The 20,493-nt window shown below is 44.2% G+C and overlaps 1 protein-coding gene across 3 annotated transcripts in view; it reads right to left on the bottom strand.

Moving 5' to 3' along the window:
• Nucleotides 1-20,493, bottom strand: part of GALNT14 (polypeptide N-acetylgalactosaminyltransferase 14) — a 237,126-nt gene that overhangs the window by 27,914 nt on the left and 188,719 nt on the right. For all 3 annotated transcript variants that reach the window (XM_035111477.3, XM_035111478.3, XM_035111479.3), the window contains exons 6-7: nucleotides 14,747-14,868; nucleotides 228-315 (exon numbers count right to left, since the gene is read on the bottom strand). In XM_035111477.3, coding sequence (XP_034967368.1) covers nucleotides 228-315; nucleotides 14,747-14,868 — 210 coding nt within the window. The remainder of the gene's footprint in view (nucleotides 1-227; nucleotides 316-14,746; nucleotides 14,869-20,493) is intronic.

Below are 20,493 nucleotides of genomic sequence, written 5' to 3' on the forward strand. Positions count from 1 at the left end.
CCTGCATTGCAGGGGATTGGACTCAATGACCCTCGGGGTCCCTTCCAACCCTACAATTCTATGTTTCTATACTTCTTATTCCCCTCTAGCGACTTTGCTCATGCACTTGCCTGAACCAGGCATAGCAAGCACGGTACCCCACCTGCCAATATCTCATATGCACCAGTTAGCATGTTAGTACCCCCTGGCCTAAACATTTACCTATGTACAGGTGACTGCAGACTCACCTCCTCTCAGATCTGAAGAAGCTGCCACATAAGCAAAAGTGTCCAAGTTGATGATGTCAATAACTGGACTCACCACGTGCTTTGGGTCCTGATAACAAAGATGAAAGTGCAATAAATATATTTGTGTATCACATTTATGCTGCAAGGGCACTGTATTTCCCAATCCTGGGAAAAAAGTTGTACCTGGGAAAATGGGACTTTCTTCAGAATTAGCCAGAAGGCTGTGAAAGGAGGGAAGCAACCTCTCAACCCAATAAAATGAAGGATCTGATGCAGAAGAACTTTTTTTCAGCTCACAACACATTGGTTCCATTCTATTAAACTTTTTTTTTACACTGTGCTGTCGAGATTACTGCACTTGGTTTCTTCATGAGCGTCACAGGATATTTTGGATATTGCATTGGGTAATGTTTGTGATGTTGCAAACAAAGAGCAACACTCTCTCCATCTTTGCCAATTTGAGGGTGGAGCTGTCTCCTTCTACAGCTAGTCTGTCACCTCTCCGTCATCACAAAAAGAGAGGACAGAATGCTGTGGTACCGAATTGAGCCTTTTTGGAGTATCGTTTCAGGGAAATGGTGCCGTTGGAGCCCACGTTCATGCAGAAACAATGAGAATCATCCAAAACAGAACATGCTGAGGAAAAAGTCAGAAGTGTCAAAGAAACCAACAGGGTGGTTGTTTTCACTGCAGAAGGAATTTCTGGTCATAGAGAAATCACACAATTCCCAGAAGATGCCACTTTATTTCTTTTAATTGGTTAAAAAGTTTTCTTTTAAATATAAAAATTGCTATGACCCTGGTCAGGCACTTCCCTGGGCAAGCAAGCAAGCAAAGATGTTTATTCGGCTTTACGCCCATCATAAAACACAACACAACAAAACAAATCAAATAAAACCGCAGACTCGTACAAACCACAGATAATATAACACAGTTCACAGCTCACAAGGACAAATATGAACAATTCAAAAAACATATCCTGAAGGTTTAAGATTAAGATGAAAAATTCTTATGCTGTTGTAGAGAAGCAAGAGCCTCTATGTGTATACTTTAGGGTCCCAATTGAGGGTGTGTGTGATTTGTGCAAAGCAAAGAAACACCTGCACTTAGTGGCACAGATTCCAAATATCGCCTAGGTAGGGCCAACCCAGGATGCAAAACAGAAAATGTCCTGCTGTCCTGAAAAGGAACAAGCAGTGTGTGTGTGTGTGTGTGTGTGTGTGTGTGTGTGTAAGTGGTAGAAGCTGACAAGTGCAGGAGGTAGAGAGTGGTGTGTTCCTTGGAGCCTGGGTCTGCCACCTGAGGCGACTTCCTCACTGTGCCTAATGGCCCTGGTTTTATGAGGCTGTTCTGGCATTATGAGCAGAAGGCCTTGGCTCATCATCTGTGCCTTTAAGGGATTCCTTCCTACCAGCATTATTGGAGAGGGGCAGGATCTAGCCAAGTGGAAGAGGCTCCTAGTATGCTCCGATAAAGTCCATTGGAAAGGCAACAAGAAAGGAAAGCAGCGAGGAGGTAAAATACGTGAAGAAACTCATTATGTCTTTTCTGAGCACTGGGACACCACCTCCCATGTCAATCAACTTCTCCTAAATCCATTGTTGTGCAGTTCCTTTGTACAGGAAGAGCAGCTTTTATTTTTATTACAAGGGGAGTTGCAAATATTTGGTCGAATAATTTAATGTCTCTAAGCAAACCCACCCCTTTGAAACCTGCTTCCTTAATATTTTTCTGCTGACTGTCAGTGAACAAACCGAAGGGAAACAGCTGAAGAACATGCATCCCATAAAGTCAGCAATGAGGAAAGGCAAAATCACAGCTGAAGCTCAATGCAAGCCAGGGCGGAAATCCCATTGAACTCAATGGGACTTACTTCTGAGTTAGAAAGGCTTAGAACGTCACTACCAACAAGACACAATAATCTCTCCTCACTCCCACACCTGGCAATGGCTGTGTTTTTTCCAGTTGTGATTTAACACCCAGGCAACTGTGTGGCTAATATACACCATAAAACAAAAAAATACATTTTTTTCTTTTCTTTTATCTTTTTTTATCTTTTAAAAGCACATTAAAACAATAAATAAACTACAAAGCAAAGAAGTCCCCACCCCACAAAAACCTCACCTAAAATTATTATAAAACTCAGCAGCTAAAAACATGGCATGATCACATGCAATATTTGGTTCTTATTACTCAATTAATATATAGTCATGGGTGGAACAGAAGGGCCCAAATATCTATCAGGGTGGTGGTACAATGAAATTTTGTCAGCTCTGAATGGCCTTTTCCTTTCTATTTCTTTATATGTTTTTGTTTTTGTTTAAATAGCCCAGACTCCAATTATAGCTCAAAGCTTCAAGCTCTTCTCCCTATGAGACCAAACCCCTTTCCAGAGATACACAGCAAGGAGCATCTGACCAAACACTGTTGGGAATCAGCTCTTGCAAAAAGGAGCTGGGTTTGAAAATTCTCTTAATTATGCTGCGGTGCACAAATCCGGTAGCCAATGGTGGCCCCTAAAATTGGGTCTGGTGCATGGCTTGAGGAAGAGAGACAAAAACCTAATTTCCAAGCAGGCTTGAGCCCTGGAATGCCTCAATTAAACAATGGCAAACTGAAAGGAAAATAGGAAGCTGCCTTATACTACCCCAACTGGTCCATTTAGTTTAGCATCAGGTATTTTGGCTGGTAATTGCTCTCCAGGATTTCAGAAAGAGGTCTTCACCTTTACCTTCTACTACTACCAGTATTTAAGGGACGCAGGTGGCACTGTGGTCTAAACCACTAAGCCTAGGGCTTGCCGATCAGAAGGTTGGCGGTTTGAATCCGCACAATGGGGTGAGCTCCCGTTGCTCGGTCCCAGCTCCTGCCAACCTAGCAGTTCGAAAGCACGTCAAAGTGCAAGTAGATAAATAGGTACTGCTCTGGCGGGAGGGTAAACAGCATTTACATGTGCTGCTCTGGTCTCACCAGAAGCAGCTTAGTCATGCTGGCCACATGACCCGGAAAAACTGTCTGCGGACAAATGCCAGCTCCCTCGGCCAGTAAAGCGAGATGAGCACCGCAATCCCAGAATCGTTCACGACTGGACTTAACTGTCAGGGGTCCTTTACCTTTTTACTACCAGTATTATGGGGTGCCTAGGGTTTAACCTAGAATCTAGGTTAACCTAGAGTCTCACCACTATTCTAATACTCACTTGGGATTAAAGCACAGCAAGATCAAAGAGGAAGACATTGAATTTATTCCCCAACTGGACTGTGGACCACCATGAGCTTCATTTGGGTGAACACAGCATCTCTGTGGATCCGTGGTTGACGATGGGAGATAGCATATCCATAGCATGAAACACCCATATTCATTATAAATTGCATTTCTATTGCTTTTTCATTATATCCTATTGCATTTACAATTTGAATTCTATGGAACTACAGTGGCTAAAATAGAAAAGTCATTAAGTGGTTGGCCAGCAAGTCCTCAGCAATTTTCAAGTGGTTCTTGGAGGGGGGGGGGACGTTTGGGAACTACTGAAATATTGTGCTTAATACATAAGACTGGAACGATCTTGAATGTCTATAATATCTACTCTCTGAGCATTTTGTTGTAATTTATGGGCTGTGGTGGTAGAATCATGGGGCTAAAATAGATGCAAAGATTATATAGATCACATAAGAAGGCAGCAAATGGCTTGAGCCTGAGGCTGGAAGTGCTTTATGTTATTTTCATAAACTCCCCACCCCCAGTATAAAACTAACCTACAGCTAACCCACACAATCTTTTAAAGTTTAAATAACTCTAATTACCATAAAAAAGTTATTCTCTTAAAATTAATTCCCCTACAGCAGGAGTTATTCTCCTACAACTATATTTATTCTCTGACAATTAATTCGAATAATTTTAACATATATTAGAAGATAAGGTTAAGTCTTTATAGCAAGCCCATTATAGCAGGAATAAAAGATAACCGAAGAATGTATAATCAAGGGAGGAAGGAAATAAATCCAAAATGGGTTGTGAAAGATATATTCTACTACCAGTGCTGTATAAAAAGCGCAGTGGAAGAGAGGAACAGTATATATATTTTATTCCAAATATTGGCTCGAGCTGATAGCAATGTTTACAAGCAACTTTTACTGTGGGATCTGGGCTGTTTAGGTAAAAGCTTCCCAGTTGGTGTTCGGGTAAGAATTGTGTAGAGACAGTACAGACTCTCCTGAATCACACACACACACACACACACACACACACACACACACACACACACACACATATATACCCAGCTCTCTCTGTCAATATGCTGGAGAAGTCAAAGGTACAGTGCTACCTTGGTACTTGAAAGGCTTGGCTCTCAAACAAATTGGTTCCCGAACACCACAAACCCGGAAGTAAGTGTTCCGGTTTGCAAATGTTTTTCAGAAGCCAAACATTCGACTCCTGGACTTTCCGGACTCCCAGAAGTTCGAGAACCAAGGTACCACTGTATTCTCATTCTTCCTCTCCTGCATATATACAGAGCCTGATCCATGCAGAAGAGAGAGTCCCACCAAGAGATGCCAGGGACTGATCCTTGGACCTCTTCCATGCAATGCAGGTGCTGTATCACAGAGTCACAACCCTTCCCCTGCACCACTGGTATGTTAATGATATTCATGGAATGGGCCAGTATATACAGCAGATATATTTAATCATCATATGGAGAAGGGCTGTCGCTCAGTGACAGTGCATCCTCTTTGCATGAAGATGGTCCCAGATTCAATCTTAGGCAACCCCAGGAAGACTCCCTGACTGATGCCATGGAGAGTTGCTGCCAGTCGGAGCTGGACAAGTGAATAGTCTGACTTGGAGTAAAGCAGCTCCTTATGTACAGATAAGGGCTTCCCAATCTAGATAGATCCGGCCTCAGATTTCCCCAAATCCATTCAACTGCCACTTCAGCCATCGCCCAGCTTGAACTTCCATCCCCTCCAACCTCTCTCCTTGGAGAGAACCCCAATCACATTAGTTGATGTCGGTTCCTTGCAGGATATCAAAGCCACAGACTGAGCAGTAGCGATCACCTCCAAAGAAAAGGGGCACAAGAAGTTGTTCTGCTGTGAAGGAAAAGGAGGCACAACTAAACTCCTTGATTCTCTCTTGCAACGTTACCTGGTTCTATCTAATCTACCAACAAAAAGGCCCCCCAAATGCTCAAGTATGATCTAGCTTTACAGGCTTGCGATTGCCCCAGATAATAGTCATCAATGCTGGAGCAACAATATTCAGATAGCTGATGGCAGAGAAGAGGAAGTAATGAAGAAAGAGGAGGTCGCTTAGCATCTTTCCTTCAAGCTGAATTCATGCAAAACTATATAGCTTCATGTTCCACCCCCACCATCTCTCTTCAAACAGGAAAAGCAGGAGCGGGGTGTGTGTGTGTGTGTGTGTGTGTGTGTGTGTGTGTGTTAGATAGTGGAACCTCGCCATCCATTGGCTCATTACCATGGCATTAAAAAAAGCCTGTTTTCAGGTGATGAAGATTGATTCCTTCTGTAAAAATGCCTTGGGCCTTGTAATTACATTTTAGGGGAAAGTTATTTGGCTAAAACAAATTGGTAATGGTAGACACATCAGCTCTCCAAGTAAAAACAAGACAGCATGCAGAGGCACAAATCCGTACCTGCGCTAAACAAAGTGGAATTTCCCTGCAAGCTAACACTTCTGCTTTGTAATGCTCTCCCAGTTACAGATAATGGGCATCCCCTCATCTGACAAATTCATTTAGTCAAAGCCACTCATTTCCACAAACAAATGTGCTCCCATGTGCTGCTGCTTCCTCCATTATCTATTCATTTCTGGGTGGTTATTTTGAGCCCTCTTGGGCTGAAGGTCTTCAGTCCTGACATCCGCCCCTAGCTGCCCCCTCCAGCACCAGAAGTAACTGTCACGAGGGACTGGGGCCTCTCCTTCCATACATCAGGTGGATGGTGGCTCCTGACTCCTTTATTAATGGCAGAGAGGCCAAGAGAGATGTCGGGGAAGGGGATAACATTGGCACCTTTCCTGAGCTCTCCTGTGTTCCCATTGCTGCTGCCAAATTGCACAAAATAAGGTCTCTGTAGAAGTGGAGTGCTGAGGCACAGCCATGGGAGAAAGTCGGTTCAGTTTATCATGATTCTCGATTCCCCAAACAATATGTTTAGGGAAGCTTTTAGTATTTGATTAATTATTGTATTTTAATATTTTGTTGGAAGCCGCACAGAGTGGCTGGGGAAACCTATGCCAGATGGGTGGGGTAATAATAATAATAATAATAATAATAATAAGCAATCCAAAACAAATCTATCCTGCAAAATTCGCAGGGTTCTGAATGTTGTGCTGTAGTTCTCCATCTGAAAAAGGTGTATGTTAGGTGAAAGTGTGCTTAAAAATGCAAATATTAGTGAAGACAGCATAAAATGCATTGTATTAGGGGAAATGTGTATATTAGGGGGGAAATGTATACAAAAATGTGTGTATGTGCATTCAAAAGGCTGGCAAGCTTTCGTGAGGAACTTTTTCTTTTTTAAGAGCAAACTGAATGTGGAAAGAAACCAAAAGTGACAGCTTTTCTAGTGGTTAGAGTAGGGCCTGGATGACCAGGGTTTGATTCTCCACTTGGTCCAGAAGCTCACTCGCTGACCTTGAGCCAGTCACTCTCTCTCAGTCTAACCTACCTCACAGGGCTGTTGTGAGAATGGGATGAGGAGGTGGGGTAACCATTCATGCCCATTTGACCTCCTTGGATGGAAAAGTGGGATATAAATGCAATGAATGAGTAAATGAATGAATAAATACTGGCACTCTACTGAAGAGGACCCCCTTCTACCAGGTCCTAAACGGAGACTGCAAGCTTCTTCCATACGGGATTCAGCTCCACGAACAGCGGAGTTCTATGCAGATGCAGCCAGGCAATACAAGCATCAACAAAACTTCAAGGAGACCCTGTCACCTCACGTATCCATCAGAGAAATATGTATCTGTCATGTGTACTTTGCCCAAGAGACACTTTTCTTTTAAAGTGTCTTTGGGGTTTGATGCCCAGCGTTAATTTACTATTCCATTACACCCTCCCTTGCTTACACACACAAAGACACGAGTACACTTTGCTTCCTGGACGCCTGCCATGCGTTAGAAATCTGGCTAAACAGATGTTTTGCTGAATGAAAAATGGAAAGTGACATGCAGGTTGCGGGGGGGGGGGGGAGTTGCTTATTCAGATGCATTCTGGGTTCTCCATCTCTTTGAAGTGCAGAAGTTTATTAAGCCAAAATGGACTGTTTCCTGCAAGCCACAAATTAAGAGAAGACCATTAATCTTTGGAATGGGAGGAAGAAGAGCGTGACAGGCAAAAATGAGTCGCCTTTCCAGCACCAGGCTGAAGGTGGCAGCATGAACATTTAATACAGTTGAACAAACGCTGTTTGACACTGGCACCAAAAAGAAAAAGAAAAAAAGATGGGGTGTAAATTTTTGCCTGGAAGTAACATAGTGCAGGTGTGAGACTTCCCCACCTTTAAGGTGGGAAATGTGGGCGTAGGAAAAGAAAAGAAACATCTATTTTACATGCACATAACCGTTCATCTGTCCCATCAACATTTACTTCAGCTCAATGACCCGAAAAAAGCAAAGTGGAACAAAGTAGTTTTGAAAGGCTACAAATGTACATCTAAGGGAGGCATGGCCCCTTGATCTCCTCACATGATGGTCCCTCTGTTTATCCCATCCAGTCCACACTGGAAATGAAATTAAAGGAAACTTTCAATGACTCTATCTGTGCCAGATGCCACCAATCCTTCCCTCTAATGGCGGAACTTGGGGGATGAATTCCAAGAGGACTGGAGTCAGAACAGGAAACACAAGGGAAATATCAGCATGTTCAGGGAAATCCCAATGTTGGCTTCAACACAAAAAAAGATCTTTACGAAACAATGAAAGGGAGACCCCCTCCTTAAAAACAAACGAAAGAAACCCACCAAAACTCAACACCCTAGTCCAGGACTTGGACTAAGCAGGCCATGGAATATAGAGCAGAAGTTGGAAAAGAAAGCTGAAAATGCCTTGCTATGGTTCATGCAGTTTATAAAGTCCTGGCATACTGGAACCGTAACCAAGAGCAGTATTCAACTAAACTATTGTGGTTGCACAAGAATTAGGGCAACAGGATATTCTTCCTCTCTTCCCCTACCCCAAGTTTCCTACACTGTTCCCAAATATGCTCTGTGGGGTTTGGGGTGGGGAAGCCCAGAACAGTGTTAGGGACATAGAGCAATCCTTGTGCTGATGGAACATTCCAATTGTTGTTGTTGAGTCGTTTAGTTGTGTCCGACTCTTCATGACCCCATGGACCAGAGCACGCCAGGCTCTCCTGTCTTCCACTGCCTCCCGCAGCTTGGTCAGACTCATGTTGGTGGCTTGAAGAACACTGTCCAACCATCTCGTCCTCTGTCGTCCCCTTCTCCTTGTGCCCTCCATCTTTCCCAACATCAGGGTCTTTTCCAGGGAGTCTTCTCTTCTGATGAGGTGGCCAAAGTATTGGAGCCTCAGCTTCAGGATCTGTCCTTCCAGTGAGCACTCAGGGCTGATTTCCTTCATAATGGATAGGTTTGATCTTCTTGCAGTCCATGGGACTCTCAAGAGTCTCCTCCAGCACCATAATTCAAAAGCTTCAATTCTTCGGTGATCAGCCTTCTTTATGGTCCAACTCTCACTTCCATACATCACTACTGGGAAAACCATAGCTTTAACTATATGGATCTTTGTCGGCAAGGTGATGTCTCTGCTTTTTAAGATGCTGTCTAGGTTTGTCATTGCTTTTCTCCCAAGAAGCAGGTGTCTTTTAATTTTGTGACTGCTGTCACCATCTGCAGTGATCATGGAACCTAAGAAAGTAAAATCTCTCACTGCCTCCATTTCTTCCCCTTCTATTTGCCAGGAGGCGATGGGACCAGTGGCCATGATCTTAGTTTTTTTGATGCTGAGCTTCAGACCATATTTTGCGCTCTCCTCATTCTCCTTAGCTCTGTGTTAAGAGATGCACCTGGGACCCTTATTATACAGGTTCTGGGGAATGCTGAAGAAACACCTTGTAACCCTGCCCCGAGGTGTATACTTTTTAGGACTCAACTTAGTTCTGTGATTGTGAGTTGTTTTAAACTGTTTTAGAATATTATGTTGCAACTTGCTCTGGGACCCAATCGTAACAATCTGAATACTACACTGTGTCAAAATCGGCCCTCCAGTTTCTCAAAACTGAAAGAGGCTTCCATCTTTATGCCTCATTCTCAACTGGGGAACCCACAGAAGGCAAGATCTACCAATGACATTATCTGTAAATTGGAAGCAAGACCACACACAAACACTCCTTGGCCACCTTGAAAGGAATGCAACAACAAAAACCACAGCCCAACCCATGAGAATTTGCCTGACTAAGTGATGTGCTCTTCAGGAAGGAGAGGCAGGCATTTACCCCACTCCCATAAACTGGCTGGATGCCACGCCATCCTTGGACTGAGAACAGCCCTGATAACAGAGTTATGAGTTTCAAGGGGGCCAAGGCTGTGATTCTGCACCTAGTGAGGGTTGGAATCTAGTCAAAGAGGCCGCTGAACTGGCCAGGCAAGTTTCTTTGTAAGATAATGGCACTTAAGCGCTCAGCATCTCAAATAAAATGACCTAGGTTGCAATAGCAGGTACCCCACCCCCGCAATCTGGCTGGCTGCCACGTCATCCTAGGACTGAGAACAGCAAGCCAAGCAGTGCTGGGCATGTGTGCCATTTGTGTGTGTGAATTGGGCTGATGCTGGAAGCTGAGGACACAGAGACATGTTTTGCTCTGTGCTTGAGGCTCCCCTGTACACCTAACGAGGAAGCAAGAGGTGCGAATGCTGTGAGCCTCTCCATCCTATGCACAGGTTGTGTTTGTGTAAATAAAACCATATATCCTTAAAGTCTCCACTGGCCTTTATTCCAAGGAAACTGGACCCTGGGGAAGAGTGCTTGGAACTTCTGGAAGCTCATACCAATAACAAACTTAGTTGGTCTCTAAGGTGCTACTGGAAGGAATTTTTTTTTAAATTTTGTTTCGACTACTGCTACCTACCTGTAACTGGAACTTCTGGAGTCTCCCACTGCTGGTAAATTGGGATAGCGCATAGCAATATAACTGCTGTAAGAGAGGCATGCATGCCTGGCTTTTTTTCACTTCACAACCACGCACCAAGATGACTGGCTGATTTTTTTAAAGGCTCCGTGTTTGCCTCAGACTCCCTTTCTCTTTGCCTATATGAGTCAGGCGTTCTGTGCTCTGGACCTTGAGATTGCTTACTTTTGCACTCATTCTCCTGCAAATCCTGTACCACTTTTTGGGGGTGCGTGTGTGGAATCCGTGACACTGCAAAGCAGGTTCCTCATTGAAATGCAAGCCGCTAAGAGCACGAGAAACCACTGAGCTGGCCCCTCTTTCAAACATTCATGCAGGCTTCAATTCTGATTGCGTGGGTTTTGTTTTAGAAAAAGTGGGAGGGAAATGAAAAGAAAAAGAGAAATTACAAATAAGAGAAGTTAACGGAGGTGACGTTTTCCCTGTATGCTTCATTCAGGCCCCGCCGCTGCTGCTGCCACTGCAACCATGTAATGAAATTCCTACGGCGCTGCTGCATATGGCATCCACATTCATCCATCACATCAGCTCTGAGCATGAGCTACATTCCCCCAATGCTGCAAGGGAAATACAGCTTGAGCTGCCATCCTGCTGGCTGCGAATCATCAAACATCTCATGCGGGAAAGGCGCCGTCAACCACTCTGATAGAGAGATTCGGAAGAGGGAGAGTGAGCGGGTGGGTGCAAAAAGGGGAGCGAAGGAGGTTAAAGGGGCCATGCTCTAAGCAGAGCCACTTCGCTTGCGCACCATTTCCTAAACACACACACCTCAGAAGAAAGTTCAGAGGACACCAGTGGTATTTGCTCCCCAGTAAAACATGCCCAGCATCAGGAAATAGGAACTGTGGACGCATAAAGCAGTGCTGACAAAATAACTAATGCCTTGTCACAAGGTGCCATAGGATGAACATTCCTCCTGTGGAGAAGAGGACCAAATGTTATGTTTGAGCAAGGGTGGTACTGGGTTTAAATCACTGATCAGCTTCCTGGATGCCTCTGGAGAAGTCACTAGTTTACTGCACAGGACTGCTGGGTGATGTTTAAAAACATGTAGTTTTGCCTCATATATTAGAACATGCAGGACAGATCGTGAAGCTGAGGCTCCAATACTTTGGCCACCTCATCAGAAGAGAAGAATTCTTGGAAAAGACCCTGATGTTGGGAAAGATTGAGGGCACTAGGAGAAGGGGACGACAGAGGACGAGATGGTTGGACAGTGTTCTCGAAGCTACGAACATGAGTTTGACCAAACTACGGGAGGCAGTGCAAGACAGGAGTGCCTGGCGTGCTATGGTCCATGGGGTCACGAAGAGTCGGACACGACTAAACGACTAAACAACAACAACAATTAGAACATGCTGCAAAAATTATACTAAGTAATAGATAGATCGATACTAACAAATGGGAGGTATTTTGAAGGGTGGAAGACCCTGAAAAGGAATACCTTTCATGATACCTTCTTTACTGTATTTGCCATATTTACTCGAATGTCACGTGCATTTTTCTTTTGGCCAAATCGTCATGAAAATTTGGGTGTGCATTAGATTTGATGGCGCATTAAATTCGATTGCAAGCTTGAGAAGCACTGCTGACGTAGCAAATACTTTTTTTGGTTGCAGGGTTTTGAAAATTGAGGTGTGCCTTAGTTGCCTTAGAACGCCTGCTTTTATTGGTTTGGATATATTTGGGTAAAGGAAGCAATATTTCACAATGTGCTACAACGGCAGTGATGGGAAACATGTGTCCTTGCTGATGTTAACTCCAGTGCCCATCAATCCAATGGCCACTGATGATGGGAGCTGAATATCAGTTCTGCAACATCAGGACCACCAGCTCCCCATCCTTGTGCTATGGCCCATGGCTAACTGGTAAAACTTAGCAAGCATTCCACAGTCATATCTGAGCACAGCTCCTTGCGTACACTTATTCAAAGCAACCTTTATTGCTCCCATTTTACAGATGGCACTATCCAATCAAGAGAGGCAAAGGAAACCCATTGAAGCTGCAAGATACGTTGTCAGAGAGAGATGCCGAGAGGTTCCCTGTCCGCATGAGGAGGCTACGAGGACACAACCGCAGTGCCTTTATCTCTCCGAGAAGGACAATATTGGAGCTTTAATCTCATGTTCCCGTCTTTACCAGAAAGAGAACGCCATTGTCTGCTGTGAAAAAACCAGCAGGATTTAATTCCCATTAAATCAATTTATTAAAGCTTAATTTGCATGAAATTAAATTCAGCCCCTATTCAAAGAGCCATCACTCCCCTAAATCATTCAGTACTGGGAATTGAACATAGGCCTAATTAAAAACTTGGCTGGAGCCATGCCTGCCTATTCCCCGTGTACCACTCAGCAACCCTGACAGGAGCCCTGGGGCTCTGCTGACTGAATTTGCATACACATGGGACAGACAGCCCCTTCTTCTCTTGTTCTGCAGTATGGGCCTTCACTTCTGGGCCTCATCTGACACACATCACTCACTGCATCGCTGGGACAGGGTATCGGTTCTGCTCAGTCATCATTTCAAAGTGGATCTGAGCACATTTATTGCCAAGACATCATAAACACACCCACAGGAGGAAAAGTTATTGGAAATCTACAGAAAAGATTCCAAAATGTCTTAGAAAATAACTACAGGGTTGTTGTTTTCCTGACATAGCTGGGTTTGGATTATTATCCTGGATAAGTGTGCAGCTGTTTGGTCCCTTGTGATGCTTTGGAATCTGAGTCCACGAGCCAGTCCAGGAATTGGGACTCGGGACATATGTTAAGCTCAGTGGCGGAGGACATGTCTGGCTGAAGAAGGTCCCAGGTTTGGTCAAAGAAAAGGGTCGAGTAGCATTTCCTTTGCCTGAGACCCATAGTTGGGCAGAGGTGGATGGATAGTCTGACTTGGTTTAAGGCAACTTCCTATGTTCCTAGTGGTGAGCTTATTTCTACCTCAAGGCTGGATTACTGCAAAATGCTCTGTGTGGGGCTGCCTTTAGCGCTGGCCTGGAAGCTTCAACTAGTGCAGAATGCTGGTAATGGGAACAGACTACAGCTAAGGCGCAATCTCAGTGTTAAAAGATAGCTTCCCATCCACTGCTAGGCCAGGTTCAGGGTTTTTGTACTGGAGGTATGCGGGTGGTGCTGTGGGTTAAACCACAAAGCCTAGGGCTTGCCGATCAGAAGGTTGGTGGTTCGAATCCCCGCGATGGGGTGAGCTCCCGTTGCTCGGGCCCAGCTCCTGCCCACCTAGCAGTTCGAAAGCACGTCAAAGTGCAAGTAGATAAATAGGTACCACTCCAGTGGGAAGGTAAACGGCGTTTCCGTGTGCTGCTCTGGTTCGCCAGAAGCGGTTTTGTCATGCTGGCCACATGACCTGGAAGCTGTACGCCGCCTCCCTTGGCCAATAAAGCGAGATGTGCACCGCAACCCCAGAGTCGGTCACGACTGGACCTAATGGTCAGGGGTCCCTTTACCTTTACAAAGCCCTGGATAACGGAGGCCCAGGACTCCTATGTTCTGGGTCCATCACTAAAATAATCTGGAGGAGTGCTATTAGTGGTCTCCCATGGACCAGACTCAAGTCACTGCAGATCCATGCCTTCAACAAAGTGAACACAACACTATGGAACCCCCTCCCATTAGAAATAAGGCAGGCTTCAGCTGTTAGGTTGTTGTTGTTGTTGTTTAGTCGTTTAGTCGTGTCCGACTCTTCATGACCCCATGGACCATAGCACGCCAGGCACTCCTGTCTTGCACTGCCTCCCGTAGTTTGGTCAAACTCATGTTCGTAGCTTCGAGAACACTGTCCAACCATCTTGTCCTCTGTCGCCCCCTTCTCCTAGTGCCCTCAATCTTTCCCAACATCAGGGTCTTTTCCAAGGATTCTTCTCTTCTCATGAGGTGGCCAAAGTATTGGAGCCTCAGCTTCACGATCTGTCCTTCCAGGGAGCACTCAGGGCTGATTTCCTTAAGAATTGATAGGTTTGATCTTCTAGCAGTCCATGGGACTCTCAAGAGTCTCCTCAGCACCATAATTCAAAAGCTGTTAGGTTAAACATGGCTTTGTTTCAGGAGGCCCTTGTAGCATAAATGCAGTTAATCTATTTTTCAATGTTTGAAACTGGCTTTTCACATGTTTTAAGCTTTGTAAACCACTTTGAGGCCCAGAGGTAGGGTATACTTAAAAAATAAAAATACTGTATTGCTAGGATTTCAAAGCCACCTCCCACCATAGCTTTTTTTCCCCTCCACCATTGACTCCCCAGTCTAAAAGCTGCACATAAGCAGAGTCGAGGCCCACTGCTACTTCTGACAAAGGTCGAGTCCTGCCGAGCTGCTCAGGGAACACTTACCTCTTTGATCCTTTGTAAAAGAGGCAGCAGCCAGTCCTTGTTCACCTCACAGTGACTGTCTAGAAAGGTCAGAACGCCTGCCTGTGCCACATCTGCTCCTCGAATGCGGGACCGGATCAAACCTGTCGAGATGCACACAAACTCAAGTGCCGGTCCGAGAGCCTTGAACCCCCTAAGCAAGAAATTAGCTGCTAGCCAGGCATGCACACATAAGCAGTGGTGGCTGTTGCCCATTGGGCGGGGAGGTAGAGGAGCCAACAGTAGGTGGCGCCAGAGACTATGTCGAGGAGAGCCAACTCATTCTATCCTCCTCCCTGCTGGGGTCTACCATGGTAGAGGCCAAGGAGGAAGAAGCTGATAGCCAGTGCCAACTCCTGTAAGTAACAAGACAAGCAGGTGGGGGATAGCTGAGGGGAGAGTGGTTCTTGCAGGGCAGGGCCCCATTTGCCCTAAGAGAGCAGCCTCCACCAAAGCACTCTTCTCCCCTTGCGCATCCGCTCCTTCTACCACTTTCATGCTCAGCCCCATCTTATCAGGAGAGGTCATGATCGTCTTATGCGCCCAGCACTTTCTTCTTTTAGAGACATATGACAACAACCCCTTTTTGTTTTGCAAGCTCCAAAAATGAAAGAGCTGGTTGAAAAGGAACGATTTGTGGCCAATTCACACAATTCTTTTGGCTGTTGCTAGGGAAGGGACTGAGGATAGTTACACGGACATTTTCGGTTAGTTCTGAAGGCCACCTACTGCACCAAAGGCTGCCAAGCAAATGTCACCTAAAACAAATGTGGAGATTTCTTCCTGAGTGACGTCTCTGAGTGTTTTTAAGGGGAACCATGAGAATGCAAGAGGACCCCTGCTCCATCAGACCAAAGGCCTATCCAGTCCAGCATCCTGGTCTCATAGGGGCTGACCAGATGACCTACAGGAAGCCTGAAAGTAAGAAAGGAGCACAGCAGCTGCAGCAGCATCAGTTGTCCTCGAAGAGGAAGCAGAAAGCAAAATGTGTGTTGCCCTACCCAGCCTGCAATCGCTTCTCAAAGAGTTGGGCAACGTGTTTATGGGGCATAGCAGCCTTGTCCTCCGTTTACTGATAGCTGAAGTCATAGAATTGTAGGGTTGGAAGGGATCCAAACAGTCTAGTCCAGGCATCCCCAAACTTCGGCCCTCCAGATGTTTTGGACTACAATTCCCATAATCCCTGACCACTGGTCCTCTTAGCTAGGGATCATGGGAGTTGTAGGCCAAAACATCTGGAGGGCCGTAGTTTGGGGATGCCTGGTCTAGTCAAACCCTACAAAGTCCTCTTTGGAGCCAACTGACACCATATGGTAGAAGCTGGAAGAACAGGGCAGCAGCAACACAGATATGAATCGGTAGAATAATCATCTATGGGTGAAATGGATTAATCACGGGGGAGAAATTTTAATTGGTATGGACAAATTATAATCAGTTGGAATGAGAGTTGAGGGCTTTCTGAAGCCAGTGTGTCACTGTGAAAGGGAGATGGGGGGGTGACCTTTCCTTCTAACAGCGGGTGACAACTTTGGTTAACGTAATCACACATTTTATTATAATTCCCCCAGTTTCTCAAAAGGGAACAATTTTTGAGTTCTAATTGCTAATACATGAACATACTGAAATTTAATTGCTAAATCAGCTAATATGTGTGCTCTTACAATACCGATACAATAATTCATACTGGATTCTCTGGTTCTGAAATCTCACATTCTACTATGATATTCCCAGAATTCCCATTAGTGTTCTGTTCCGGTACTCTACATTGTTGCTGTGAACTTGTTAATGAATTGCAAGCAGTTGTTGCATCCTCCCCCCCCCCCCCCGGATTAATCTGTGCATGTGGAGCAAGGCACAACTATCAGCATTAGAAGAACATTGCAGCAGAAGGTGCTATTAGTGCACTGGAAGCTGGTATCTCGGCACATTTATGCCAAAGCAGCAATCCTATGCCCACTTCCACAGAAGTAATATCCGTTGAATACAGTAGGACATACTTCCTTTTAAACACACATAGGATCGCACTGATAATTTACAGTAGTATAACTGAGCCAGAATCTGACTTTTAAAAATACACCAAACCACCTAATTGTCGTAGAAGGCAGAATTACAAATATCTACATAGCCCACATCTGATTCACTTGTATTTATTATTTCTGCAAACCAAGATTAGAAAGCATTAATTTAGACTATGATTTTGCAGGGAAAGTGCATAGAGAGGTTTCCAGTAATAGCCCCTAGAGCCTGCTGTGGCAATATTCATCCTCTATATGTATCTACTTAATCTTTAAAATACAATTTAATTAAACGTATTTTTAAAAATCCCAGAGAGGCCGCCGGAGCCCATCTCGTCTGTTTCGTTAGAACAAACAGCTTTAAAAATAAGACCTGGGGCATTGTTTTGCCTATTCTAATTTTCTGGCTAATAAACTGCAGCTGAGACTCCCTGAATGTATTAATAGAGCAATCCCTTTAAACATGAGAGGGGGCAGGGGCGGGTCTATTTTAAACTCTGACCCCCTTTTGAACATCTTAACTAGCGTTCACTCCCTAGAGCCAATTTGAATGCCTAGTCGCCAGTCTTGTGAGAACTGGAACCTATTCTTATAACATACCTGTATAGCATGTTTAGTAGGCCTTGTGAATCTGCACTCAAGCATCCCGGAACAGCAGAGCAGTCATTTGCATGCCAACTTTTCAGCTCAGCTAATTGCATGCTGGTCCAAGGAACCTGAGCCCACAAGTTCTTATCCTCACAACAACCCTGCGAGGTAGGTTAAGTACCAGTAGTGACTTGGCCCAAGGCCATTAAGAAGTCCCCATGTCTGAGCAGGTATTGAACTCAAAGATTCCTCAGTCCAAGTCCAGATCCACTACAAAATCATGGTGCCACATTGAATGAATTATGGATGGACCAGTTGCTTCAGCCACACAGCCAATAATGATTGAGGAGGCTGTTGGAATCAGCTTCCAAGTGGATCCCACCCTAGAGCTGGAAGATCAGTTTCCCCATAAATTATATATATATATATATATATATATATATATATATATATATATATATATATATTATTGAAGGTTTTTAACATATTGAACACTGGAATCCAAACACATTTATAAAAAAGATAACAGTACAGGAAAAACCTATAGGCATCTGGTTGGCCACTGTGAGAACAGGATGCTGGACTAGTTGGGCTATTGGCCTGATCCAGAAGGTTCACCTTCTGTTCTTACATCAATTATCAGTACCACACAACAACATATTTGATATCTGATGCTCAAGCCCATTTATATGACCGGTTGTTTTTTTCCTACAATAAACATGGAACTGTGGACTTAATTCTTTCCTGCTTGACATTTCTGTTTCCTGCAAGGAAAACTAACAATTCAAATCCATGGTAACCACACACAATTGACAATTCCATTTGTGTATTTTGCTATTTAAATGTAGGCACCTTTTCATATCCAAGTTCAAAAGGTAAAGTGTGATTTGTTTCACGCTGCCAAGCCAACAGGTTATTGATCCAGTTGTAATATCTAGAGAGTGCCAAGAATAGAGGATGGTGCAAAGATTGAAGGTGCCGCATGTGTATTGATGATGAGACCACCAAATAATAATAATAATAATAATAATAATAATAATAATAATAATAATAATTTATTATTTCCCCAGCCACTCTGTAAGGGGCAGTGTTGGGTAGGTTTTAGTCATGTTCCATTCAGTTTCCCCTGATGGGAAGTAGACCAGATTGGCAGAATTTGGTTCCTGGTGAATGTTGATTTCACAGTACACTAACATATGAAAATGAATTTTCAGCAGCAGTAATAGAAATTTCAGGTAGGCAAAGTAATAAATGCTGCGTGAAAACTATGTATGTCAACAGATTAAAAGTTTTCCTTAAATAGAAAACTCATTTAACTCTTGGGCTGATTAATTTGCAAATTAAAGCCAATTATTACAGTGCTAAGTTTCCCTTAACTAATAACACAATTACTTTTTTTAAAAAGTCACCTTAAAAATAAACAATCTCTGTCATGAGATGCCTGGCAACAATTTTAAGCAGCAATCAGGCCTTTCAGCAATCAGAGCAGCTGCCTCACCATTGTACTAGCTGAAATGGGGAAGGAAGGATGGAAAGTGGTAAAGAGAAGACCACATTTGTACCTGTGAGAGAAAGATGGCTCATCTCATTAAAACCCATGTCCTCCTACCCATCTGGGCTCTACAAAAGCACAATGGAAGAGAACAGGATGGGGCAAGGGGAGATCCCCAAAGGTCACTGATGCATCAACAAAAAAGAGGCCAGGAGAGGATTTGCACGATATTTGCATGCACTAATATATGTGTATAGATGCATACTCAGAAATGATTAGTATAATTTAAAGAGAAATAAAAGAAATCTCACCACAGAGGGAAAGACTCTGATCTGATGACCTGGGGGCCTGCTCAGTTTGCTGTCCAAGTGCTAAGTGCTGGTGGGCAATTTCAAGGTCCCTGCTGTCTCTTAGGAACATAGGAAACTGTCTTACACCAAGCCAGAACACTGCTCCCTGTAGTTCAGTATTGCCTGTGGAAAGTGGCAATAGCACTCCAGAGTTTCCCAGTCCTACCTGGGGATGCAGGGGTTAAAACTGGGGTGTTCTGCATGCAAAAGCTGTTGCTCTACCACTGACTGAATCTGAAATGTTGCCATGGTTCTTTATCTTCAGACCCGGCTTGAACTTGACCTTTTTCTTTTTCTTTTCTTCAAATAGTGGGCCATCCCCTGAGGGCTCTTCAAAGAAAGGTCTCTAATCTGAAAAATAGGGTACATGGGCATCCTAAGATAACCTGTTCATGGGAGCCTCTTGGGCCTGCTGCTCCAAAACAGGAATCACATGGGAGGAGCCATGCTGAGACTCCACCCCTTTCCAGCATTTAACTCCATTTTCTAAAGGCCAATGTTGTCACATAGAGGGGCACCTGTATACAGTAGGTTCCTTTCATGTTACCCATGGTAGTTATCTCAGGAGTGGTGTTGCAATGACTCCTTACAGGTTTCCTGGTGATACGGGAAAGACACTGATGCAACTCATCCAATTCTACCAGAAAAACAGGAGTTCTGATGGGTGGACTCCCTTCCAGTTCGGTTTGTCTGGGAGGAAATGGATGGGAGGGGGGAAATCAGAACATTTAGGGGTGCAGCCTAGTTTGAATCACACTTCTTGTCCAGAAGACAAGTGGGGCGGAAGGAAATAAATGGATCTGCCAGCTTTCCTCCTCTTACTAGTGCATTCAAATATCTGCCTCTATCTGCCTCTGTGCTGTTTTTAAAAAGGTTGGAAGGAAGAGGGAGAAGATGGGAAGGGGTGGTCCCACGATGCTTCTAATTAAAACTAGATTAAAGCCTGCAATTAATACAGCCCCCCTATCAAATGTAGGTTTCAGCCAACACTGACTCCTAACATATAGGAATCAAGCACAATTTAAAACCTCAAATTTGAACAAAACCTTTGAAAGCCTTTGAATGACCTGAATCAGTACTGAATGAGAAGAATAATACAGGCTATGGTTTCAGTCAATGTCATGATGATGGGCTACAGCTTCCAAATGCCCACCCTCTGCCTGACCAAGAGCAGAGACATCAAAAGCCTCTATGAAAGCAAAAGCAAGTAACTTGTAAATGCAGGGACAAAAACAAAAAAAAATCCCATGAGAGGTATGGGCTCTAAGGACATGATTAGGACTT

The sequence above is a fragment of the Zootoca vivipara genome, chromosome 3, assembly GCF_965207765.1.
Source record: "Zootoca vivipara chromosome 3, rZooViv2.hap1.1, whole genome shotgun sequence".
Taxonomy (NCBI): domain Eukaryota; kingdom Metazoa; phylum Chordata; class Lepidosauria; order Squamata; family Lacertidae; genus Zootoca; species Zootoca vivipara.